The sequence below is a fragment of the Globicephala melas genome, chromosome 9 (assembly GCF_963455315.2).
Source record: "Globicephala melas chromosome 9, mGloMel1.2, whole genome shotgun sequence".
NCBI lineage: Eukaryota > Metazoa > Chordata > Mammalia > Artiodactyla > Delphinidae > Globicephala > Globicephala melas.
Window position 1 is genome coordinate 337,053 of NC_083322.1, and position 26,842 is coordinate 363,894.

Here is a 26,842-nt window from a genome sequence, read left to right on the forward strand (position 1 = left end):
CTTTCCATTAAAAAATCACCTCTTCCAATATGCTGAGTCAGGGCTGTCTCTGAGTCAGTGACCTCATGGCTTTTGGTGCTGCTAGTTTGGGTGACAGATCTTTTAAGAAGCTTTAAATCTCATTAAATGAGGTATATTGAAAACTAAGCTCCACTCCTGAAAACGACATGAGCATGTATTTTCTGGCTAAATTGTTAAAGGTTTTCTATGGCTTACAAATGTTTTATTATTTTTTTCTAATTTCTTTGAGCATTTTAGACTTAAATATTTTGGGGGGTGAGGGGTTAAATGTAGTTGCTTTAAGAAAATTCTATCCAAAGGAATCAGGAATGGTTTTTAATCAGTTTCATCCAGAAGAATAAGTTAAATTTCAAAAGTGAAGAAGACTAGCATTCTGCTTTGATGCAGCATTTAGTAAGCCCTTAACCCCACCCCACACTGAGGAGGTGAGGTGGCCTACTCCTTTGGAGTACTAGTTAGTTAGCAGAGTAGTCGAAATACCTGTTCAGATAGAAAGCCCAGAGATAAACCCGCGCATATATGGTCACCTTATTTTTGATAAAGGAGGGAAGAATATACAGTGGAGAAAAGAAAGACAGCTTCTTCAATAAGTGGTGCTGGGGAACCTGGACAGCTGCATGTAAAAGAATGAAATTAGAACACTCCCTAACACCATACACAAAAATAAACTCAGAATGGGTTAAAGACCTAAATGTAAGGCCAGACACTAAAAAACTCTTAGAGGAAAACATAGGCAGAGCACTCTATGACATAAATCACAGCAAGATCCTTTTTGACCCACCTCCTAGAGAAATGGAAATAAAAACAAAAATAAACAAATGGGACCTAATGAAACTTCAAAGCTTTTGCACAGCAAAGGAAACCATAAACAAGATGAAAAGACAACCCTCAGAATGGGAGAAAATATTTGCAAATGAAGCAACTGACAAAAGATTAATCTCCAAAATTTACAAGCAGCTCAATATCAAAAAAACAAACAACTAAATCCAAAAATGGGCAAAAGACCTAAACAGACATTTCTCCAAAGAAGATATACAGACTGCCAACAAACACATGAAAGGATGCTCAACATCACTAATCATTAGAGAAATGCAAATCAAAACTACAATGAGATATCATCTCACACCAGTCAGAATGGCCATCATCAAAAAATCTACAAGCAATAAATGCTGGAGAGTGTGGAGAAAAGGGAACCCTCTTGCACTGTTGGTGGGAATGTAAATTGTTACAGCCACTATGGAGAACAGTATGGAGGTTCCTTAAAAAACTAAAAATAGAACTACCATAGGACCCAGCAATCCCACTACTGGGCATATATCCTGAGAAAACCATAATTCAAAAAGAGTCATGTACCAGAATGTTCATTGCAGCTCTATTTACAATAGCCAGGACATGGAAGCAACCCAAGTGTCCCTTGACAGATGAATGGATAAAGAAGATGTGGCACATATATACAATGGAATATTACTCAGCCATAAAAAGAAACGTAATTGAGTTGTTTGTAGTGAGGTGGATGGACCTAGAGACTGTCATACAGAGTGAAGTAAGTCAGAAAGAGAAAAATAAATACCGTATGCTAACACATGTATGGAATCTAAAAAGCAAACAAACAAAAAGGTTCTGAAGAGCCTAGGGGCAGGACAGGAATAAAGACGCAGCCGTAGAGAATGGACCTGAGGACACGGGGAGGGGGAAGGGTAAGCTGGGACGAAGTGAGAGAGTGGCACGGACTTATATACACTACCAAATGTAAAATAGATAGCTAGTGGGAAGCAGCCGCATAGCACAGGGAGATCAGCTCGGTGGTTTGTGACCACCTAGATGGGTGGGAGGGAGACGCAAGAGGGAGGGGATATGGGGATATATGTATACATATAGCTGATTCATTTTGTTATAAAGCATAAACTAACACACCATTGTAAAACAATTATTCTCCAATAAAGATGTTTTTTAAAAAAAAGAAATACCTGATCGTCACCAAAACACTGGGAGGAATCATATCCATAGCCTTCGCTCACCATTTCTGTAATAACTGAAGATTATTGACCCACAGAGCGTGATGGTTAGAATGAAGTCTCTCCAGTTAGGCTAGACTGTCTGGGCTTGAATCCCAGCACAACTGCTCGTCAGTGGGACCTGCAGCAGGCTGCTGAGTCCTCCCTGGTTTGTTACTCAGAGTGGTAGTGATATTCTCTTCTGTATGGGAGTGTTGAGTACATTAACTAAATGTTGAGTACATGCATGTAAAAGTGCCCAGTGTAGCGAGCATAATATATATTTTTAATTGCTATTCTATTATTTAAGCCTAACAGCTGAGTTCTGGAAATGATATTATGCCCATTTTATAGATATGAAAACTGAGGTTCAAATAAATACGTAAATCTCAGTAATCAAGTGGTAAAAAGCTAAGATTTAAATTCAACACAGGCTGACTTAAACGCTTATATTTTCATTATACCTTGTGTGTCTTACTTGTGCTCATGCATTTTGAATATTGCGTCCTGATAGAAAACTTAGTCACTGATTTAACCTTATTTCATAGAATCCAAAACATCATCCATTTTAGGATGCAGGTTTCGCATCCACGGGTTCAGCCAACCGAGGATCGAAAATATCCTGAAAAAATCTACAGATAAAGTTCCAAACAGCAGCATTACATTGTGTTTGCAACTATTTACATAGCATTTATACTTTATTAGGTATTATATGTAATCTGGAGATGACTTAAATTATATGGAGGATAACACCAGGTCATTTTTATAGATGGGATTTGAGCATCCTCGGATTTTGGTATCCTGGGGGGTCTTGGAACCAACCTCCCACAGATGCTGAGGGACGACTGTACACCATTATTTTATGTACTGCTAAGAAAGAAAGTAAGGTGATAGTGTTTATTTTATACTTACTGAAAGAATTTTTAGACTTAGGACAAACATAGATTTTTATCATGTCACATGCACACACAGAAGGAAAATATAAGCAAAATAAATTGATGAAGGCAGTGATAACTACCGCTCCACTGTAATCTGCCCAAAAACAGGCGCTTAAAGTCATCAATTGTAAGTTTCATTTTGTTTTCAGTGATGTTAGAAAGTTTAAAAGGCGGGGAGGAGGGTATATTGAAACTGATGAGCTACAGTAAACCTCTAGGAATGAATGGCTACTTTTTCAGAGATTAAGTAAGTGTATTAGTTAAACTCAGCTTCTGTATCAAAGACTCAAGAGTAGCAGTAGCTTAAGTAAAGACAGAAGTTTATTTCCCTTGAATGTCGCAGAATTCTGGCCTGTGGCTTCGCAGTGCTCAATGCCTCCAGCCAGAAGGGGGGCACAGCAAAGGCCAGACCTCCCCAGACTGTTACAGGGCCACACCTGACTACAAGGGAGATTCGGAAATAGAATCTGTGTCACAGAGGATTTGTGTGCTCAGCTATGACGCTAGGACTCTCGTGTTAAGGGAAGAAGGAGAAATGGATTTAGGGGGGAAATTAGTATTCTCCCACCGTAGTCTGTAGCCTTGGATTTTTTTTAACAGTGTTTATTTCATTTTGCAGAATTCATTCACATCAAAAAGATGAACCAGAAACTAGATTATCGCAGTAGGTTTGGGCTAGTAATATTTTATTCCAATAGTCATGAATTTGACGCCTCTGTCATCGTTGCAGTGTTGAGGATTGACTCTAAAATTATTTAACTTAAAAACATTTTGTGACCTTCTAATTAATTTCCACTAACACAAATATTTAACAGCATCTTCTTGTGGGGCTAAGTTATAAATAAACCTCATGTCCCATATATGTTGCATTTTACTATGTATTCTTCTATCAGCTGTCTGTGCTAAAGTATGCTTCTTACCATTTTTTCTTATTCCTGAATTTTTCTCATTGCATTTGTATCTGCTTAAATGCAATTTAGATTGACGTTTATTCTTCCAGTCAAAATTACTTAGCAGCTGGTAAGCAAGGTTCGATAATCTGATAGGTACATGTTTGAACAGAAGATACTAAATTAAAAACGTGAAAATGTGCCTCTGACACTTTATTATTTTTATGATTCCAACCAGAAGACTGTTCTGAATCACACACTCTCACATTTGTCCTTCCTGTGCTTTTCTGTTTCCATTTGTTGCACTTTATTCATTTTGTTACCCTAGTAAAATAAGTTTTGAGAGCTGGAATTAACATTAAAGATTTTCGGAAGATTCCGTTTTTCCAAAGTTGCTTGCTTTAAAAAATAAAAGACCTTAACGTTTTAAAATTGTTTGCAAATACAAGTTTTCTTGATTTATTTTATGTAGATACAAGTATGGCTTTGGGGTGTGTTAGCAATTAATTGTTTTCCAGTTAAATTGTGCCTAGATACTCCCTGTAACTGAAGTATCAGAAGTAAATAGAAATGACTGTTAATATAAGCCAATAATTCCATTTTTAGTGATCCCCATTTCAAGATGTGTTTATTGATTTTTATCTGTTTTTTGTTTTTGGATAGTCAGGGAAGAAAATAAACAGCAACCCAAATCCTCTTGTCCAAATGTCAGTTGGTCACAAGGCCCAGGAGAGCAAGGTAAGGCACCAGCAGTCTGGGGCACTTCCGTGTGACCGTGCTGTCACTGTCACCAGTTGGGGGTGGCGTAGGCATCAAGACCATTGATTTATGAGTCTTTCTTTTGTTTTCTCAAATCAGTTGTTGGATAACCAGCTACTTAATTTGGTATCAAATATATTCATTTAAAAGTAACATTAAAAAGTGACACGAATATGTTCATTATGCTTTTGCTTGATTTCATGGGTAGATGACATGGGACAAATTCTAAGTTTCCTTTGAATGTCCTGTTAATATTTTGTTTAAAAGACAACCAGCAGTGCACAGGAAGTCCCCTACATACGAACGAGTTTCTTTCTGAGAGTGAGTTCGTAAGTCCAATTTGTTCGTTAAGTCCCACAGAGTTAGCCTAGGTACCCAACTAACACAATCGGCTATATAGTAGTGTACTGTAATAGGTTTATAATACTCTTCACACAAATAATACATGAAAAACAAACACACAAAATAAAGAAAACATTTTTAATCTTACAGTACAGTACCTTGAAAAGTACAGTAGTACAGTCCAACAGCTGGCATCCAGGGGCTGGCATCGAGGGAACAGGCGAGAAGAGTGACCGACTGGAGGAGGGAAAGGAGGGGTCGTCAGCAACAGGAGCCAGAGGGCAGGCTGCAGTTTCCCTCCGCCTGATGTGCACGACACAGGCTCTGGTTCCTCTCTGGAACCGGATACACATTCGCGTCTTTGAAAGTTCACAGCTTGAAGGTTCATATGTAGGGGACTTACTTGTTCAACAAATACGATTCTGTTCAAAAACTGAGAGAGGGCATTGCTGTTGCTATAATATGTGCTACTTTCAGGAAACATTTCAGGAATTCCTCCCTTTTATTAACTGCTAACCATTCATCTAAGAAACTTCCTGACGTGCAGTAGTCCGCTGGCCTGGGGAGGTCGTGGAGTGAGGACCACACATGCAGATGTCGCATTGTCATGGGGCCTGGGACCCAGGCTGGAAGCTGCTGGCAGCTCATCCGCTGACACGCTCCGGACCTTCCACAGTTAACTCTTGATAGGACAGCCCAGAGGATGGGTGTCATCCGTAGCTGCCAAGTGCGATACTCGATAAACGCAGTGTGGTAGTGCTTTGCCACAGCAAATATCCCAGAGCTGATTTTGGATATTTCTTTCAGATTCGGTACAAAACCAATGAACCTGTGTGGGAGGAAAACTTCACTTTCTTCGTTCACAATCCCAAGCGCCAGGAGCTCGAGGTGGAGGTAAGTGATTTGCATATTTACGTGGTTGTGTTTGTATCTCTGCGTCACATAGTCAACACAGGGAGAACCGCCATTGTGGGCCCACCAGATGTGTTCATGCCCTAGGTGTCGGGCGGGGGGCTGTCAGTTTTTAATTTTCAACTTTTGACTGACTGTTACTGGAGTCCAGAGGTGCAGTGGGTGTTGGTGTTCACATGTTGGCACCACTGTCAGCCCTGCTGGACGTGTGGATACCTCAGGGTACTGCTCGTAATGACACTTCCCTTCCTGTTCCTTCCCCGCTGCCAGCCCGGCCTCGGCGTCAGTGGACACCTTTGCCTCCTTCCAGATCCTAAGGGCAAAGCCTTTGTGTTTCACTTCCTTCTACTCCTCCTGCCGGTTTGCTGAGTGTTTTTGTAATGAATGGGTGTTGAATATTGTCAGAGACTTTTCTACAAGTATTGAGATGATCACGTGATTTTCCTTTTTAAGTTTGTAAATATGGTGAAATGCAGTGTTGACTTTTAAATCTGAAATCTTGCAAACATTTACTGGTTTGCAAGATTTAACATGAGAAAACCTTGCAGACAAACCTTTATTTGGACATAACCCCACTTGTGATGCAGTATCCTTTTTATGTGTTCAATTTAATTTGCTAAAATTTTAAGAATTTTTGCATCGTAAGTGAACAAACAATAAAGGTATATTGTGCAGCACAGAGAACTAGAGCCATTATTTTGTAATAACTTTAAATGGAGTACAGTCTATAAAGTTAATGAATCACTTTTATATACCTGAAACTAATATAATATTACAAACTGTACTTCAATTTAAAAAAATAAGATGGGATAACCTTTAAAACAAAGAATTTTTTGCACTCCTCTTAAAATAATCTATAGTAACTGGACCTTGGATTTAAAAAAATAATTTTTAACATTCTGTAAACTTAGTTATTTCATTAAAAAATGCTTTTGCGATTGCAGTTTAAACAATAAGCAATCAGGCTGTTCGGTTTTTACGTGTAGTTAACTTACTTGATCATTGCTGTAGAGCCTATGAAACCACCAAAGTTCTTACCCCTTTCGGTTAAACTACCTGTATCGCAGCAACCTAACAGGAGTGGTTCCTGTTGCAGAGGCAAAGCTGAAGGTTATTATTCAGGAGCCAGAAATTGTCATGCAGTTAAAGCAGATATTGTACATTTTGAGTAGAAGTCTTAAAAGAAACTTAGAAATGGGTCTTCTCCATGAACAAGTGTCACCACTAGAACTTGGCACACCACTAGGCATGTGTTTTGTCACCGTTTTCACAGGACTGAAGACATTTCCTTCTCATCTTCAGATTTGTGTGGACTGCTGCCTCTCAGCTCAGGGTCCTTGTAATGGATTCCTCGAACGGGGTTTTCTCTTTTTCGTGCTCATTATGACTATGTGATTGGGAGATGACCGGCCCTGTGACATGGCTACACTGTAGCATCACTATTGGCAATGTTTTGAGTCTCCCTGACGGGGTTTCCTACTGCGTTGTGCATGGCGACAGGATGTAGAAGGAGGTGGCCGAAGATGGGGTTTGGGGCCTTCCTGCGTGTTCTGTCTCCATCCCCAGCGTTGAGCGCTCTGTCGTGTTTGGCAGGTGAAAGATGAGCAGCACCAGTGTTGCCTGGGGAACCTGAGGATCCCTCTCAGCCAGCTGCTCGCCTGCGAGGACATGACCCTGAACCAGCGGTTCCAGCTCAGTAACTCAGGCCCCAACAGCTCACTGAAGATGAAGCTCGCCCTCAGGGTACCGCCGTCTCCAGAGCGCAGCTGGGGGAAGGGTCCTGGGTGGGCAGTGCCCGTGGTGCTCACGGTGCTGGGCGCGGGGCAGGGATGACAGGGCCGTGCTTTACGGGGAGTGTGAGTTTTCACATTGCTGCTGGCTGTGTAGCTCAGGGGAGAGATGACCAGGGCTTGGACTCCGACACCAACAGCAGCAGAGTTTCCAGGTTGCTTGAGCAGGCCCGGAATTGTTCCTTGGGCTTTCACATGAATCCCACCAGCGTTTTTTTTTTTTTTTTTTTTAATCCTTTTGTCCAGAAAGTATTGCTATCTGGATCAATAAAGTTTTCTGCTAATGTTAAATTTTCAAAGGTCATTCAGAAAAAAGAATTAAAAAAAACTCTGCAAGACGGTAGAGATTACAGGAAAAATATTGTCCAAAATAGACGATGATTCATTTGTAAGTACCTAAGGAAATGCTGAAAATAAAACTGGCAAACATACGGGAAAATGCTAAAACTCTCTAATTTTTAAAATGCAAATTAAAATGCAGAACCAACTTTTTTTTAAAGTAAAACAAACTTAGTCTGTGGAAGGTGTGATGGAAACGGCCTCCTTGTGCCTGGTCACAGCCTTTCCAGAAGGGACTTCAGTGTCTTCAGCTGTAAACCACAGAGCCCTTTCTCTGGAAATCTGACTCCTGGTAATAACACAGAACTGGGGGTGTTGGCTGCAGCTTTACTTGGTAAAAGCGGGAAGAAGCTTCAGGCCGTCGGGATGACCCCCAATGCAGGGTTTAGACTGCTCAGGTACATGTGCACGCTCAGAGCTAATGTGAAAGGAAGCAAAGCGGGGAGGTGTTGCTCCCATGTCAACCCTAGGGGTCTGGCAGCCTCGCCCTGCCCCGGTCGCTGGTGGAGACGGTAGGATAAGGGTCAGTGTAGGATGGGGTTTGTGGCTTGGGCTCTGCCACTGTCAAGCTGTCACCACTGTGCAGAAGAGTGGACAGGAGGAGGCCGGAGAGAGATGCACAGAAGTGTGGCTGGCACCACGCGGTGCTGTGATGCTTACCCGCATGTGCCTTTTCCTGCACTTTCTGTAATATGGTAGGATAGCTGAACAGAGAGGCTAGATTGTTTTTCATGTTTTGTGCCAAGCTTCAAAGAAACGTTTGCAAATGAGTATCTCTAAAGCTGTTCATGTATGAGGCTGTTACCAGTGTCACCCGTTTTAATTTTGTATCTATTTTCACCTCAAGGTACTCCACCTTGAAAAGCAAGAAAGGTCTCCAGACCACCAGCACTCAGCTCAAGTAAAGCGACCCTCTGTTTCCAAGGAAGGGAGAAAAATATCTGTCAGATCTCAGATGTCTGCATCGCCAGGCACTGCTGACAGCAGCACAGCCCCATCCACGCCGGTCATGGGGGGCTGCGATAATAAGCCAGGTGTGGAAGAGAGAGCCCAACCCGCAGAGGCCAGCCCGCAGGGTCCGCGGGACCTGGGCAGAAGCTCCTCCAGCCTCCAGGCCGGCAGCACCGGCTCCCCCAGCCACGTCTCCGTCAAGGAGCCCACCCCAAGCATCGCCTCAGACATCTCGCTGCCCGTCGCCACACAGGAGCTGCGACAGAGGCTGCGGCAGCTTGAGAAGTAACTAGACGCCCCTTGCTCTTGCTGAATTGGCTCTTGACCCGCGGGCTGCGGGGAGGGAACGCGGTCCTAAGCCAAACAGCTTTCAGGCAGTGTGGCCCTTTCGCTCACCGAGCCTTTGGCTTTCAAAGTAAACCTGCCATTTTCCAGGGCCTAGTATTTGGCTTATTTAAAGCTTAGGAACAGTGGGGGGATCCTCAGACCAGGAAGGCAGAGTCTAAAGCTGACCTGACGCGGAAAGGCTTGGCGGAAGCTGGACACGTTTGTCACATGAGAACAGGCCCTGCTCTTTCATGCTTGGCCCCCACCCATCTCACCGCCCAGCGGGTTTGTCTGTCTGTGGATGTTTGTGTGGATTTCTCACTTATGCCCCCTGAGTCATGGGCGTGTCCGTGGTTTCCTTAGATAAGGACAAAGTCTGCAGCTACCCTAACGTGAGCCTTTTCCTCTCAGCAGGGGGAGTGGGTTGCCCTTTGGGGCGGTCTCCTCTTTGCTGCCCTGCGGTGTGCTGAGCACGGAGCAGAGGCCGAGGTGTGGAGCCTGTGGCCCAGGGCTCAGCCGGGGCAGGCGGCCTTAACCCATGCGCAGAGCAGCTCTGCTCGTGGCTGCAATTTCAGGAGAAAGGAAGCAATCCCTGTCTCTCCCTTGCTCTAGAAAGAAATAGAATTTTAAATAAGAAACCAGTTTTTCCCAGGAGCTAAATTTGAGGAGAAACCGAGAAGATCTCAGAGCTGAGTCAGAGCCGTCATTGGTTGTCCTGGAGCTGGTGCCTCAGCCTGAGATGGGGATGGAGGGGAGGGGGTGTGACCTCATCAGACGACCCGTGAGGTGCACAGCAAGGGGCTCTGAGAAAGGAGTGCAGATTTGGGCAGTTCTAGGGTAGACATAGCTTCAGAAACTCTGAAGAGTGGATGCTTGTAAGGAGAAGCCTGTGTCTTGTTCTCACTTTGGGCTACATGGTTGTCAGCAATTGGGTTATATTGAACCCTCGGAGGAAGTATGAATCCAGCTGGTCCGTTCATACCCAGAAGTTCAGACTAGGTTCATGTTCGTGGGTGCTTTGCTTCCCGCTTGTCTGAGTGAATGAACGTGCTCACAGCCGCTGTGCTGTCTGAGGAGTGCTCTCACTCTCGGCTTTGTTTCCTCAGTGGGACGACCCTGGGACAGTCCCCGCTGGGGCAGATCCAGCTGACCGTCCGGCACAGCTCGCAGAGGAACAAGCTGGTGGTGGTCGTGCACTCCTGCAGGTGAGCCCGGCTCTCGGCTCTCGCGTCACGGACAGCAGTTTGTTTCATTTACAGACGAGAGCAAGTAGGCAATACTGCAGTTAGATACCGTAGTCCTGGTTTTCAGGTTCTTAACCTTGTTTCATAACATTTTCTGTTACTAACCGTTTTGGTTGCTTTGCAACACTCCCTTAAACTGCCATATTGCAGTTCATAAAACATTCCCTGTGGTTGACCGTTTACAACATGATAATAAGCATAGTTTTCTTTTAGTGAAGTGTCTTTTGGGGATTCAATTTCCAGGAGTGGATTTATAACAATTCAGAGAATTCAGGCAAGTCTGTGGGATAGTGACAGGAATAGCTGTAGTTGTTCGGGAAGAGCCCACGAGCTCTTTTCCCCACAAGCAGGGCGGTTTGTACTGGTTCAGTAAACATAACGTGATGTGACGGTGTTGCTTCAGTTTGTGTTTGATGACTGATGATGGTGTGGCGCTGATTATTTTCCTTTATGTGACTTGATTGTCTCACTAGTAGCTGTGATGGAGATATGTGGTAGAAATATTTGGACGTTATAAAAAGACGTGGAAACAGGAAAGTAAAATTAGTAACATTTAGAAACATGATTATATAAATGTCGAGTTCGCTTCACTACCTATTTATTGAGCACCTTCTATGTTCCTGCTGCCGAGATAATTACTATGTGAGATTCCGGAGCAGCAGTCTGATTCAGAGGACTCTCCCTCGTGGGCTTTCGGTCCATCAACAAGTGAACAATTGGAAGTGGTTGCAGGGACAGCTGACCCTTGAACAGCGTGGGTTTGAGCGGCATGGCTCCACCTACACGAGGAGCTTTTCAGTAGTAAATGCCACCACCCTACACGATTTGCAGTTGGTTGACTCCAAGGATGCGGAACCACATATGCGGAGGGTTGGAGCCCTTAACGTCCACGTGGTTCAAGGGTCGGCTGTAATTAAATACTAGCGTGTTTGGCCCAGTTGTCCGAGGACGAGAGCAGCATGAAGCTGCGTGAAGGAGGTGGGCCTGTGTCTGTGAAGCGTTCGGGTGGACGAAGGGCAGAGGGTGGGGTCCGTGGCCTGAGCAGGAGCCGGGGAGGGGTCTCCCGCGAGGCTGGCCGCGTCCCCTCACTGGGAGGGGACAGTGAAGCAGTGTGGAAAGGTGATTCTCTGCGGGTCAGAACATCCCCCAAACCCTGGGCGCAGGAAACGGGGCAGAGGCCACCTCTGCAGAGCCGCTGACTGAAGTGCGCGTGGGAAGGAGGCAGTCACGGGATGCAAGTAAAACCAGGTAGTAAGTTCCAGTGTGGTGCTCCTTAGATAGATTAGGTATCTAATTAGGTATCTAATCTTAGGTAGATTCTAATACCGAGCATTCTCTGGTTTGTGTTATAAGAAATCTCATTGCCTTCTCTGAAGACGGCTCTGATCCCTACGTCCGCCTGTATTTGTTACCAGACAAGAGGAGGTCAGGAAGGAGAAAAACACACGTGTCAAAGAAAACGCTGAACCCCGTGTTTGATCAGAGGTACGCGTCCACTCAGTGGGGTAGACAGTTGTGTTCACCACTCAAGGAAGGCCTGGTGGTGCCTTGGAATGATGGAGGCATTTACACCAGTGAGAGCATGAGTGAAAAACGCCTCCCGAAGAGCGGTCATAAACTTGTTAACATAAATAAATAAATAGGCATTTGAGCATCACATCGTGAATCCTCAGGCCACACTCCACCAGCCTTGGCCTGTGCACATGTGGAGAAATAGTAAGTTGAATGGTGTTGATATCCATTAACTCAGTTACTAGTCACTTAATCATGGCTTCTCACCAGTGACTTTATTTACGCGGAGATGAGAAACCGATGGGCAGGCACCCGGTCCTGGTGTGGGTGTCTGGCTCAGCCGCAGCCTCTAAGAGTTCCTGCAAACCTGGGGTTCAGGCTGCTCGCTCTTGGGAAGGCCGGCCATGTCCACATGTCCCCGTGTCCCCACAAGGCCTCCGACCTTGTCCTCTGCTTTGCCACCTTCGCTTCTGGAGGCTTTTGTTCTGCAGCATCCGGTTTCAGGCTCCAGAAGGTGCCTGCAGATCCCCTCCTCTGTAAGGCTGCTTCTCGGACACCCCACTTCTGTTCACTTGCAGGCTTGGAGCTCACCCTCTTTGGGGGAGCGGACTGCCCTGGGCCCCCCAGTGTGTCGCACACCATGGCCCACGTTTTACACCGGGAGTCAGGCATTGTGTCCACACGGGGGAGCCACAGGGTCAGCCTTTCGCATGTTTAGGATTCCAGTCTCCTCTTATGTTTAGAGAATAATGGAAAAAAAAAACACTTTGAGTCTTCCTGAAGGGCCAGGTCCAAACATCTAGCAGGAGAGATCAGTTTTATAATAAAAAATGAACATCACATTTGGAATGGTCTCATAAGCAGCAATGTCATTTTTTAGTTACGGTAAAACAGAGCAAAATTATGGAGAAATTTAAGGATGATCCTCTGTTTTCCACTTCAGCTTTGATTTCAGTGTCTCGTTGCCGGACGTGCAGAGGAGAACCTTGGACGTGGCCGTGAAGAACAGCGGTGGCTTCCTGTCCAAAGACAAAGGGCTTCTCGGCAAAGTAAGTTCGAAAAAAAAAAAACCCTACGCTTTGTAAAAATTAAACACTTAACCCAGAGTACTCTTTTTAGACTAGATTTATGTACGTGGATAAACCACGTCAGCTAAGCTGCTGTGAGTGGTTTGTGAGCTGGTATCAATGTGAATTATCCCCCCTGGTACTTTGTGATAACTTCCTGTCAGGACTGTTGGATACAGGAAGGGCCTCTTGGGTATAATTGACCGTATAGGTCATGGGTGGATCATAAGGGTAGAAAAGTTGAAAAGTGAGAGGCTGAAAATGAGGGAGAGTGTGTTGCCAGAGAAGATCGGAAGCGATGGTGAGAGGCCTGAAACCCACTGTTGCAGGCCTTTTCTCACCACAGGTCCTGGTCGGTCTGGCATCTGAAGAACTCGCCAAAGGCTGGACCCAGTGGTGAGTGCCCCCCAACAGACAGACGCAGAGCCCCGTGCGTCCATTCAGGAGCGCGTCCCCTGTGACCGTGTGTCTTCCTGTGTCTCAGGTACGACCTCACGGAGGATGGGACGAGGCCCCACGTGGTGACGTAGGCTGCGCTGGCCGAGGAGCCCCCGCTGTATCCGCCAGCCCCGTGCCGACACGCAGCCCACACAGACGCACCCATGCTCTTTTTATAATTTCATGTACTTGGTTACTTGTCCCTTAGTGGTTTTATAAAACATTGACGTTTTAGGCATATTTGGCCATTATTAGCATTAAGTTTTGTATGTTTAATTTCCTCTAGTATTTGACCAGTTTTTTCGGCGTGCATAGGATAGTGGTCAACCGTTGTGTGCATAAAGCTGTATGTCAGTTGTCTCTCCTAGGAAGCCGATATATGGTTGTGCTTTTTTATTGCTTTGTTTTGTATATCACTGAGGTGCACTATGCTGTGTAAATAGACTATTTTTTATAATCTCTACATGCTGGTTTGAATTCAGAAGAAAATGGATCAAGGAAATATATATTTTTTTTCTTCTAAAACTTATTAAATTCTTATGACAAATAACCGTTTTTGTCTCTGCAGGAAAAAGCTCTCAGTGACCTATTTTTTGGTGTTTCTTTTTAAAAAGAAAAGCTGAAAGATTAGTAAATATTAGTATATTTCTGCCCATTATGAATGATGAAAGAATGTATTCAAAGTATTTACACTTTCATAAATATAAAGATGTATTATTGAGAAGTCAGTTGAAGTGCTTATCAGGAAAAATGTCACATAACTGAGTTATATAAAATATTAAGAGAGTTGTCATGGTTCATAAATCATAGTGCACTAATCTGAAATTTCTTACATAAAATGGAATGTCTTAAGTTTATTTCTAGTTGCTTGTTGTAACTTATTCATGAAACAGTGCAGATACATAATCATACTTTTCCTGAAATGTAATACAGACGGATTTTAAATGTTAGCAGTTAGTCTGTTGTGAAATTTACAGTGTTTTTCAGCCCGAAAAGAAAGACAAACTCACGTTGTCCCCGTAGAGGCTGTGAGGTAGGTCGGGGTGAGTAGCTAGGAAGTCGCGGCGGGAGCCGACGCCGGCCCGTGATCGTCAGCGTGAGGCACACAGAGGACAGAGCCCCCGAGCCGGCGCCAGCCACCACCGCAGCCCCGGGGTTCCGGCACAGCGGCTGCTGGTTGTAAAGAACCCCTTACTGGGTTTCCTCACTTTATGCCATGACTGACCTCAGTATTGGAATATTGTTATACAACTTTTATTTGGAAATATTTTTCTTCTTAGATTATGAAAAGCATGTTTTAGATACTTAAAGGCTGCAAGCCTCTTACAAGGTGAGGCTCCATAGCCGTGCGGCAGCTGTGCATGCCCCGAGCACAGGGTGCACGTGTGCAGAAAGAGCTTTAAGGATTCTGAGACGTGTGGTGCAAATGACTTCCTTAGCCAGAGGGCACCCTACAGCTACGTAGTAATCCCGGGGAAAATAGAGCTGTGAGATTGAGTCAGAGACCTCACTAGGGCCCCCGCCATGGACTCCTGGGCGTGACCGGCCTGCCCAAGTGCCTGTGTGGACGCCACCGCTGCTCCTGCCCTCTGGCGGGTTTCAGTGGTGTCCACCGCACACCTTGAACCCTGGGTGTGCGTGTGATGGGGCCTGTAGCCTTGCGGTACGTCTCATGCAGTCGTGCAGACCCGGTGCTCTCGCAGCTTCCTGGGTCATGAAGCTTCTCCGAAGCCCCAGCAGAGACCATCTCCTCTGTCGGCGCGGGAGGGCCTTACGAACGTGGTGACACTCAGGGGTGTGTGCTCGGGAAACACCTAACTCTGGTACTGCAGCAGCGTGAGGAAGACAGGTAATTCCTAAATCTAATTGCCTGCCCGTGATACTAGATCTTTGGAGATTTTTTAAAAATTAGGTTTGTTGTGGGAATTCCCTGGTGGTCCAGTGGTTAGGACTCGACGCTCTCACTGCCAGGGGCCCGGGTTCGATCCCTGGCTGGGGAACTAAGATCCCACAAACCACGCGGTGCAGCCAAAAAAAAAAAAAAAAAGTTTGTTGCAGGGCTTCTGGCAGTGGTCCCCAGCCTTTTCGGCACCAGGGACCGGTTTCGTGGAAGACAGTTTTTCCATGGACTGGGGGTGGGGTGGGGGAAGATGGCTCGGGCGGTAACGCCAGCGATGGGGAGCGACGGGGAGCGGCAGGAGAAGCTTCGCTCGCTCGCCCGCCGCTCGCCTCCTGCTGTGAGGCCAGGCTCCTAACCGGTCCTCCTGCCCGGGGTTGGGGACCCCTGGCTCCTGGCATATTTCTAAGACAGGAGAAACACTCACTGAAATGTAGCATACCAGTGATTTCTACCAACATCCCCAGCTTTTGGGTTTTGTAGCCACGTGGTTCACCTGTTCAATGTGTATTTTACATGGTGGAATACTTCAGTTAAGCAATTAGGCAAAATAAATGCCGTGAAAGGTACAAAACCCAAACAAAGCCAATTAGCAGCATGATGTCCACCCTCTGTGTGGATCGTGGGGCTGGACACAGACCCAGCAAACAGCTCCATTCTCTTTGAAAGGAAAGCGATGACTCTGAGGTCACTGAAACGCCTCCCAGGTGGGATTCTGTCTTGATGGCCGATGGGTGTTTTGGGAACCTCTTGTGTCCAGTTGGGCAGCTGAGAATCAGTATCAGGCCAGACCTCCGCCGGGCTCCAGGATCCTGGCGATGGACACTCCGTTCTCAAAACCTTCATGGCCGGTGGTTCTGAATAATTGATTCATCTGGGAAAAGGGAACTTTAGCTTTTCTACCAGGAGCCAAACCAATGGAGGGGAAATTAGCGTTGGTTAATTTGAATTGTTACTTTGTTGCTTATCCTGTGCCTTAAAGTAGGAAGTGTGAGGCAGTTGCTTCAGGTTAAAACAGAAGGAGCCTTGCAGCTGAATTCACCACAGTTTCTTCCTTATCCAGAGGTCAGCCCTCCTTTGTCAAGCACTGAAGCCAGATGCAGTCAGCGTGTGTGTTTATATTGTGGTTGTTGCTTTAACTCCAGTCCAGCTGGATGGCCTGCTGTGGATGGAACACAGCAGAAGGTTTATTGTAGAATGCCCTTTCCACTCAGCTAATTTTACACGACAGTGCATGTGTTTATTCAATAAAACGTTTCTGTTAGCTCACTTGTGATTTGTTCTTTCTTTGTCTTTTGGAGTAAAATTTTTAGTGTGGAAGCAGATAATTTGAAAAGTGGTTACAGTATAGTATTTATATTTGCTAGTTGTTAATTCTTTCATTTTCGGAAGAACTACCTCAGGGCACTGATATTACTCCTTTTGTTTCCATCTTAATTTGACTATTCTCTGCCTACCTCAGACTCTGAGTTTTGAAAACAGCTCTTCTGAAAGATAATCATGAGTAGAAAAAACAGTCTGGAAAACCAGAGCACTGAGAAGGAATGAAAGAGGGTCTGGTTTGAACAAGTGGAGGGGAGCCACTAGAGGTGCCACTGCTGTTGGCATCCCCTGCCGATGGTCGGGGTGACTGAGGCGAGTCTCAAGAGTCTAGCGCCAGCCTCCCTGTTAATCAGCTCACTCAGCACCATCACAGTAGCATAATCCCAGTTTAGCTTTATTTAAAACCATTTCGCGCCTGGACTGTAAGTGTCCAAAGCAGAGGTTATGTGGGTGTTACTTAAATCTTTTCCAATTGTTTATCACTGTTCCTAGCACACAGTTGGTGAATGAATATCAGGTGAATAAAGGATGAATAAACCTGGCAGACCTTAAATAACATTAATTTGTCCTAGCAAGTTTCCATTTAAGGAAAGGTGGGCACCTATTGATAGTTCTTAGTTCGGGCTAAAGAGAAAGGTGCTGGTGAACATAGTAAAGAGTACACCCTATTGAGACAAAGGCCATAGTCTGAGAAATGATTGAGAAACAACTGAGGCAGAAAAGTGGGAAATGAGCCAGGAGGTCTGTCTGTATTTAGTGTTAATCTGGAAATCCTGGGCAATACGATAGGGAAAGAAAAAGATTATAAATTTTGTATTGGGAAAGAAGGTCATTTTCAAATATGAGATTGCCTGTGTGAAAAACCTAAGAAAATCATCTGAAAATTTTTGAATCGAACAAGTATTTAATAAAGGGTCAGTTATAAAAACATACAAATTTCTGTGGTTTATACACTAACATTGATAGCGACTAGAAAATATAATGGAGAAAAGAGTACAGCAGCCCTGGAACCACAATAGCAGTGAAAACCTGCAGCTGTTGGGAGCGGGCAGGGTGGGTTCATCGCTTCCCAAGAGCCCCGTCCCCAGAGATCTGCCTCTGTTTGGCTCAGCTGGCTCCTGGGGAAACCATGTGGAAAACAAACAGTGGCAGTTGTTTAACACATCAGGTCCCTGGGATGGCGATACAAGTTGGGACAACAGGAGGCTGACCAAAAAATTTTAAAGGAAAACGTGGGAAATTGATGTCCAAAAGGGGCTTGGGAAAACTGGCATTCCTGGGGCTCTAGAAAGATGTGCAAGTGCAGGGCTGTGAACGTGTCCAGGAAAGGCCTGTGCGAGTGAGCCCGGACCTGTCACCTCCAGCTGGTGTTGAGGCACCGTGCAAGCAGGAAGTGAAGGCTGCGGCAGAGGTGTCAACCGCATGAGGGGATGTGAAAACAGACTCCCCCCGCCCCCCCCCCCCCCGCCAACACACACCAGCCCTCAGCAGATACTGGGAGATGAGTCCAAAGTACTAGAGAGACCTCTGCCCAGTCACTAGCTGACCAGGTCGGCTAACTGAGCAGAGACTTCAGAGGCAGCACAGAGCAAAGGATATAGCTTTTAGGGGACTCACCCAAGAAGGTTACTAAGCGAAAAATATCTAAGCTGTGGAGAGGGCTCTTACAGTGTTGCCACGGTATTATTTTAAATGTTCGGTTTTCAACAACAACAGAACATGAGACGTTCACAGAAACAGGATAGTATGGGCCACACACGGGGAAAAAGCAGTCATGGAAAGTGCCCCCAGGAAGCCCAGATGTAAGTAGACGGAGACCTTAAATCAGCTATTATGTAAGTATGTTCAAAGAAAACCGTGTCCAAAGAATTCACGGAAAGTATGAGAATGATTCTCAGCAAAATAGAGAATGGCAATAAAGACAAAAATTATCAAAAGGAAATAAAAATTCTGGAGTTTAAAATACAGTAAGTGTAATGTACATTTCACTAAAGTTCAACAGTAGATTTGAGCAGACAGAAGAATCAGCAAACTTGAAGATGAGTCACTGAGATGATCTCATCTGAGGACAAAAAGAACAGAATGAAGAAGAATGAACAGGGCACCATCTTACACACACTGAAGTCCCAGAGGGGAGGGGGAAGCAGGGCCAGAAATTACATTTAGGAGATGATGGGCAAGCATGCTCGGATTTGATGGAAAACATTACACAGTAAAGAAACAATGGACTCCAGGTGGGATAAACTTAGAGAGGCCCACGCCAGGCACATTTCAGCCAAAGGGTGGAAAGTCAATCTTAGACCATCTCCCACAAGGATTCTTCGATGAGATACTGCTGACTGCTTACCTGAAACCACAGAGGCCGGGATGGGCGTGACGATGCAATGTGGTGGAAGAGCCCCACCTCCAACAAGAGTCCTTCAGAATGAAGAAGGGTGTGGGTATCCCCAGGTTCTCTTTTTTCACTGTTGTTGGCCCACCTGCCCTGTAAGAACCACTAAAGGGATGGATGTCTCTGCATCCATACGTCTCGTTAGATGTCCTCTTGTTTCTACCTGGAGTGGCCCAGGGGCTAAGAGCGAGGTTCCCAGGTCACGCTGGGAGCATGGAGGCTCCCACACTCAACCCGCCCCGCCCCCGTGACCTGGAGCAAGTGCATCATACATGCATGCAGGAGTGGGCACGCATATGTGTGTTGCGTATGCACGTTGAGTGTGCATACATGTGCCTAGTGTGTGTGCATGTATGTACTGTGTGTGCATATGCATGTTGTGTGCACGTGTCTATGTGTAAGTATGCACGTGTATGTTTAGCTCCTCCAAGACCATCTTCTCAAGCCCAGGGTCTCAGCCTGGATCCCCCTGAAAGTAGAGCCTAAGGCGTGGCTTGGGTGCATGTGGTTGTTCAGAATGTGGGCCTGTGAGGGAAACTTCTTCCTTTTGTTCTAGTCTCTGAAACAGTTTGCATAAGACAGTGATCATCTGTTTCTTAAAAATTTGGTGAAATTTGCCTATAAAAATTTCTGAGCCTGATGTCTTTTAAGAAGATTTTGATTACCCATTCATTTTAACATTTTGTATTAGTTTATTTTCAATTCCTTATCAAATCAGTTTTGAAGATTATCTATCTCATGCTTTCCAATTTATTGGAAAACTATTTCTTATGAATTTAATATCTTTATTATATTTGTAGCTGCATCTCCTTTTAATTTCCTGACATTGTTTATGTGTACCTTCTACTTTTTTCTTGATTAGACTTGCTAGAAATCCACTTATCTTACTAGTTTTGTAAAGACCTTGCTTATTATTTTGTTATATCAATTATTTTTGTTTTTGTATTAAATTCTGCTCTTGCCTCCCTTTCTGTCTTCTTTGGTTTACAGAGTTGAACATCAAACTTATTTTCCATCTTTCATATTTTTTATTTTTATTTATTTATTTATTTTTTGCGGTATGCGGGCCTCTCACTGCCATGGCCTCTCCCGCCGCGGAGCACAGGCTCCGGATGCGCAGGCCCAGCGGCCACGGCCCACGGGCCCAGCCGCTCCGCGGCACGTGGGATCCTCCCGGACCAGGGTACGAACCCGCGTCCCCTGGATCAACAGGCGGACTCCCAACCACTGCGCCACCAGGGAAGCCCTCCATCTTTCTTTTAAAACAATTACGTTCATTTAAGGCTAGAAATTTTACTCTACATCCTGCTCCAGCCTCACCTCCCAAGTTTTGGTAAGTACACACTTTCATCTAGATCTAGGCATGTTCTAATTTCTATTGAGATTTACTCTTTATTCCTTGAGTTACATAGAACTCAAGGAGTAAGTTTCAAAGCATGATGCCCCACCCCCCCTTTTTGGTGTTGGTTATGAATTTAATTGCACTGAGGTCAGAGAAGATGTCTACACGACATTGATTCTTTGGGGGGAGATTGAGCTCATCCCCTTGCCCCTGTCTTTGCCCTCCTGGCCCCTGGTCCAGAGCAAGTCTTAAAGGATGTTCTGAGACCCCACTCCATGGGGAGAGTTGAGATTTTGAGATAGTTCCTGCGACCAAATGAGAGAGGGACTTGATGTGGCTTCTGGTCGGGAGCTGTGTCTGGGTCTGTGGCTCCTGTGCCAGAGGCACTGGGTTTTGAGCCTTTCTGCTTCTTTTCCTGGGCAGGTGGGTCTGCCTGGCCCTTGGCTGCAAGCAGACAGCCCAGACCTGGTCTCGGTCCTCCGTGGGGCATGCCCAGCCCACTTGCCCAAGGAACCTCACTTGCTGCACCTGCCTGTCCGTGGCCTGCACCCTCGTGGCCTCAGGACATTGTTCTGCATTCGTGTTTGAACCATTTATGCTTCACTGGCACAGAGATGCATTTTCGGTTTTGTCTGTTTGCATCCTATCTCCCGTAGCTGCTAGGAGCAGGGGAAGTGAGCAGAAGCATGCACTCACTGCGCATCGTAACCCACAGCACTCATGTCTGTGTCATCCTGCGAGAAAGGAGTCACCTGACAGTCTTGGGCTGGTGACTGACGCCTCCTCTCCCTCAGAAGCCTTGGTCCCACCAGGTGGCGCTGCCACCACTGTGATGCCTTGCGGCTTTTAAAGGTTCCCGTAAGGAGCCATTTCATTCATTTCTGCGTGTATTTTAGAGCCAGAAGGAGCTGCTAGTTGTTACAGCTCTGCCTCCCATTTTCCAGGCGAGGAGCCAGGCTCTCAAGGAAAATGATTTGCGCAGGATCTCGTAGCTAATTGCCAGAGCCAGGTAAGCCCCACCAGCGTGCCTTACAGGCATCTCAGGATGACAAACTTGCCAAATAAGGAGGCTTCTTCTAAACTAGAGGCATAGCCAAATCAAAACACAACAAAATACTTGCAGTAGAATTATTCTCACAAGATTAAATGGGTTGATGGTCCATTACTTCAGTTATTATTTTACTAAACTATCTCAATATCACAAAAATATTTAGACCATCCCTTGAATTTAATTTTTCAGTAGCAGCCAATAATTACAGTTTCTTTACTCTTTCACAAATGGACTTGTAGGAAAATATCCAATAGAAATAAGATACACAGAGTATATGGTATAAAGTGATTTAACAAGATAGATAGTTAATGTTAATTTGGATAAGACAAGACTAACCTCTGAGCCATTTACTATAGGTGCTCTTAACATGTGTATTCCTGGAAAAGGCTGTGAAAGGCAATCTTCACTTTCATGCAGACAAAACGCTATGCAGAGGGCTCTGCTCCTGACTAAGGGGTCCGGGTAGAGTATTTCATAGAAATTGCTGGCAGATTTAGCTGAGTGTGAGTGACACATGGAGGAGCCCCCGCAGGAACAGCAGTGCTCAGGGGCCCCTTTCCCACCTCCCGGGAACTGGCCACCCCGTGCATCTGCTGTGCAGTGAGAGAAGCAGACACAAAATGCCACACAGCATGTGATTCCTAGGAAATGTCCAGAACAGGCAGATCCACGGTGGCCTTGGGGCCAGCTCGTATTCCTGCCTTCTCAACACTCTCCCCTGGTCCCCTGGGTGCACGCGGGACCCGTCCCCACCTCCAGAGAGCCTGAGCGGGCTGGTCTGGGGAGGCCCAGGCTGGGTGTCAAGGACTCCAGGGTGATTGTGGTGTGACTCAGGGGTGAGAACTACTGTTGCCGGGTGCGGCTCCCTTCCGGAGGCTTCCTCAACGTCCTGCTGCCCGTGAGCACTGCCCAGGGGTGTGGGCTGTGCAGATATTCCCACACCAGCCCTGCTTTCCCACCCCAGTTAACTCGGATTCAAATCCCCAGCTTGGCATATCTGTGTTGGTACTCACGCTGGTGAAATTTGTTTATAACAGCTTTATTGAGATACAATTCGTATGCTCTAAAATTTACCCTTTTAAAGTGTACAATTCACTGGTTTTTAGTATGTTCATGAGGTTGTGTGCAACCATTACCACTGTCTGATCTCAGTTCATTTTCATCACCCAGAAGGAACCCTGCACCCACTAGCAGTCACCCCCGTATCTGTCAGCCCCGGCAACCCCTAACCTACTTTCTGTCTGTGGATCTGCCTGTTCCGGACATGTTGTACGAATGCAATCACTCTGTATAGCCTTCTGTGTCTGCTTCTCTCACTGGGCATCGTGTCTTCAAGCTCATCCACGTTGTAGCCTGTGTCAGAACTTCGTTCCCTCTAAGGCTGACGAATATTCTGCTGTCTGGATGGACCTGTCTTGTTTGCCCATTTGTTGGTGGACGTTGGGTTGTGTCCAGTTTCGGCGGTGCTGGTGCACTTTGAGGGCACAGTGATCACGTCCTGTGTTGGACGTCTGGCTGGGAAGGGTGCTGGCAGGGTGCTTTCCCCCACCCAGGCCATGCTCACTCACTGTGTGCTCAGCACTATCGGTTCTATGCTCGTGCCACTCAGGTTTTCTCTCTCTCCATCTTTTCTGCTATCGACTTCTAACCTGCACATTAGGATCACCTGGGGATCCTAATACTCGTTAAAAACACTAATGCTCGCTGTGTCCCCCAGTCGTCTGACTTAATTGGTCTGCACAGGTATAGGTTCGTGGTCTCATAAGCAACTCACTAAATTCCAAACGGCAGCTTGGCGGAGCATGCTTTGCTTGGGCCATCTATCTCGCTGTCCTCTGAGTGACCCATGCAGGAGACCCCACCCAGCTCTGCGGTGGCCTCCCCGGGAAGAGCTGCCCCGTGCCCAGAGCCGGGAGGAAGATGAAGGCGGACAGCTCCCCTTTCCCCTCATCTTCCCAAGGTCATCACGGCAGGGGGCATGCAAATGGCGCCTACAGAGGGGCGCCGTCTTCACCCTTCCCCCCGTCCCCGGTGTTTCACTCGGGTCTCTCAGTCTGGGGCCCAGTCCCTAGGGTAGGGCAAGGGTGGGCATCCGGCTTCCAGTTGCTTCTGCTTTTTCTTTCACTGTTGTTCAAATACATCCACGTTTCCCAGCCTCAAACTTTTAGTGACAGAGACAGTACAGTATAAAATCACAGAAAGGAGGACGGATTTCTGCACGTGACTCCTCTTTAGCCCTGAGCCCGCCCCCTTTGGGCTGTGGCTTCAGAACCTCGTTTTATCCCTTTCTACCCAGGAGACAGGACCACGGAAGAGTGGACACGGGGATGGAAAAAGGGAGGAAAGGGAGCAGGTTCGGCGCCCGGGAGGGCGTGAGCGCCCGCAGCCCGTCGCGCGTGCACGCAGCTGTGGGTTCCGAGGCGGGAGTGGACGCCTAGGACGGGGTGACCGGCTCCAGAGTGAAGAGGGGGGGCTGAGCTGGGGCGTGGCATTCGGGGAGCCGGGGCTGCGAGGAAAGGCGACGGGGTGGGGGGAGGCGGAGGGGCGCGCTAACCGCCCGGGGACACGGCCGGCCTCTCCACGCGCCCGGTGGGGCCCTCCTGCCTCACTGCCGCAAGCTTCCTGACAGACCAGGACCACCCCCAAAGGCTCTGCTTTCATGTTGTTGTAACGACAGTATTTTTGATCTCATGGGTTTAATGAGGCACGTGGTCAAGTTCATTTCACCTGTTTGTTTTCATTTTTGCTAGTGAGGTCCCTGGGGTCACAGCTGCAGCTGTGGCTCCCGTCATTTTGCCATTGGACAGCACTGTACCGGGCCGGCGGTGACCACCCTCCCCCTCCCCAGACCGCCAGTTAGTCCAGAATCCCCTCCGGAAGGTTCCAGCCTGAGGGAAGGCAGCTGCAGGGCTGCATCCTCACAGAGAGCGGCTGGGCAGGAGGGGACAGGGTTTTGCTGGCGAGGGCCTGGGGGTTCCAGGGCACAGCGGAAGGATTTCTGACGTTGGGGTGGGTGGGGAAGGGCTAGCACGGGGTCTCATGGGGACCGGGGCTGGGAGGTGGGCTGCAGCTTTGCGTGGCGGCCGGCTTGAACAGGGCAGGGGCCCAGGGCACCTGCATCACAGCCAGGCCCTCACAGCAAAGCCCAAAGCCTCAGGACGCGGGGTGATGGGCTCACGCTGGACCCCTGGGGACAGTCTTCCTCCAGGCCCTGACTCCAGGTGGAGGACAGGCCTGGGGTGAGCCTGGGGCCTTTGCTGCTTGACCCTGGTGTCCGAGTGGACCCATGGCCCCCATCTTAGAGATGCACTCTGTATTGCTCAGTTGTTTATAAACAGTTCCCGAGGCTTTTCCAACACAGTTCATTCTGATTTGGCCGATTGGCTTAACGGTGAGGTCTGGATTTATGGATCACATTGTTTCCATAAACTGAGTGAGTGCCATCTGCAGCTCTTCAAGGTGTGAGAGAAACATAAAGCAAGCAATAGAAGATTTTATTTAAAAGAAGTTGTATTGGCAAAAGTGCCTTGAAATAAAAGAGTAACTGGTATAATTAATAGTAATTCAATGTATCTGGCTAAAGGTTTTTTGGAAACCGAGAAATGATTTTAAGTGACTGGATAAAAATTCTTTTTGAAATTCAGGTGGTTTCCAAGTTTTTGAACAAAAATTGAAGGAAAGCCCAGTCAAGTTATTAGCTGATACAAGTTAAATTCAAAGAAATTGATGATAGATCAGTATGTGATTTTTGGCATTTCATTAAAATACATTCAAGGAATAAGGTACATTTCTATTAATTTTTTTTTCATTTCTGTCTGCTTTTTTTGGTGTGAACAAGTTTTCTCAGTATTTACATCTATTAAAAAATAAGAATAGAATATTTATTCTTAGAAACATAAATTGATTGAAAAAATAGTCTTAACCACAGCATTAAGAGGTGTGTTTCAACAAAATTTTAGTTTTATATTTGATAAGTACATATCAAATTTATAATCAGTTTATATGGCTTTGATCTATTTGTATCCCTAATTAATAAAAGTGTGAATCTAGAGCATTTTGGTCACGAGATATTAAATATGTATCTGTATATACGTATATGTATTTATATATATATATATATATTTGCTGGAGACATGGTCCATAGAAGCTGCGTAGCAAAAGTAGATGCTACGTTAGGACAGAATTATGTGGGAAACGTGGAATTGACATATGCGTTCACGAACACTCGTTGTCCAGTTGCTAGAGAATTCAGACATCACTTGATATATATAAAGGATGATGTCACAGTTTTATTTTGAGTCAATCTTTATGTCAGAGATTGCATCCATTTCAGTCATTTAAGGCAAGACAGATTTTGATATCAGGCTAAAAAATGTCAGGATCCGAGCTCGCGTGGAACAGGCGGGGCCCGGGTACGGGCCCGGGAGTGGTGGGCCTTGGGGGAGGGGCTACGGGCGGGGTGGGGCTCGGGCGCACACTGGGAGGCGGAGGCGCACGCCCTCCGGAGGCCCCGCCCAGACGCTTCCAGTTCTCGCGAGAGCGGCGCGTGATGACGCGCGGGCTGGCGGAGCGCGTCGAGGGCGCCGGCGCGCGGGTTTGAATCTGGTCCGAGCGCGGGAAACTGCGGGTCCCGGGGACGAGGTGAGTGCCGCGGTGCCGGCTCGCGAAGGGCTGGGGGCAGGGGCCCGGGAAACAGCGGGGTCGGGCAGGTCGGGCCCCTAGCACCACAGCCTCCGCATGGGCCGTGATCTGAGCCCGCGGCCCGGCTGGCAGCTCTGAGGTGGCCGAGGAGGTGGGCACCGGGACCGGGAGCGCGCCACACTCCGCGCCTTCCCTCCAGGACTGAATTTAGAGGATATCCAGCCTGGACCCGGGACTGACACTGGACAGGACCCCCAGCCTGGGCTGGGAACTGACCCCGTATGGGACCCCCTGAGCCCTGGACCTGGGACTGACCCGAGACGGGACCCCCCCGAGCCCTGGACCGAGGGCTGACACCGGACAGGACCCCCAGTCCTGGACCCGCGACTGACCCCAGACAGGACCCCCAGCCTGGACCTGGGACTGACCTCAGTTCCCTGAGCCTCCGTGCTCTGGGAAACCCGTCCTCAAGTATCTCTCCTACGTCTGAGATGAATGGTTTGATCCAGGTGACGAGGGTTTTCCATGGTGACAGTGTGACAGGGATCTCTTTTTAATGCTCATCTTAATTCAGTGCCAGACCTCCTGTGTGAAGAGCACAGTGCCATGGGGACGGTAGCTGCATGGTGGGATGGTCTCTCACCTAGAAGGTAGCTCTGGCTGGAAGGGTGA

General features: G+C 46.8%; 2 protein-coding genes across 11 annotated transcripts in view; both read left to right on the plus strand.

Annotated features, from left to right (window-relative positions):
* The window catches only part of ESYT2 (extended synaptotagmin 2), a 77,019-nt gene extending 60,329 nt beyond the window's left edge, over positions 1 to 16,690 (plus strand). For 5 of the 8 annotated variants that reach the window (XM_060305014.2, XM_070046262.1, XM_070046263.1 and 2 more), the window contains 8 exons: positions 4,507 to 4,581; positions 5,752 to 5,838; positions 7,450 to 7,599; positions 8,833 to 9,221; positions 10,370 to 10,468; positions 11,861 to 11,992; positions 12,963 to 13,068; positions 13,571 to 16,690. In XM_060305014.2, the coding sequence (XP_060160997.1) occupies positions 4,507 to 4,581; positions 5,752 to 5,838; positions 7,450 to 7,599; positions 8,833 to 9,221; positions 10,370 to 10,468; positions 11,861 to 11,992; positions 12,963 to 13,068; positions 13,571 to 13,732 (1,200 nt within the window). In that variant the 3' untranslated portion in view covers positions 13,733 to 16,690. Of the gene's footprint in view, positions 1 to 4,506; positions 4,582 to 5,751; positions 5,839 to 7,449; positions 7,600 to 8,832; positions 9,222 to 10,369; positions 10,469 to 11,860; positions 11,993 to 12,962; positions 13,069 to 13,432; positions 13,483 to 13,570 lie in introns of all 8 variants that reach the window. The other 3 variants (XM_070046261.1, XM_030854379.2, XM_030854381.2) reach the window with 1 other exon arrangement.
* Positions 16,691 to 23,827: 7,137 nt separating this feature from the next.
* Positions 23,828 to 26,842, plus strand: part of NCAPG2 (non-SMC condensin II complex subunit G2) — a 64,124-nt gene continuing 61,109 nt past the window's right edge. For 2 of the 3 annotated variants that reach the window (XM_060305022.1, XM_060305024.1), the window contains exon 1: positions 26,069 to 26,170. The gene's annotated coding sequence lies outside the window, so the exon portion shown is untranslated. Of the gene's footprint in view, positions 23,938 to 26,068; positions 26,171 to 26,842 lie in introns of those variants that run through there. The other variant, XM_060305023.1, reaches the window with a different exon arrangement.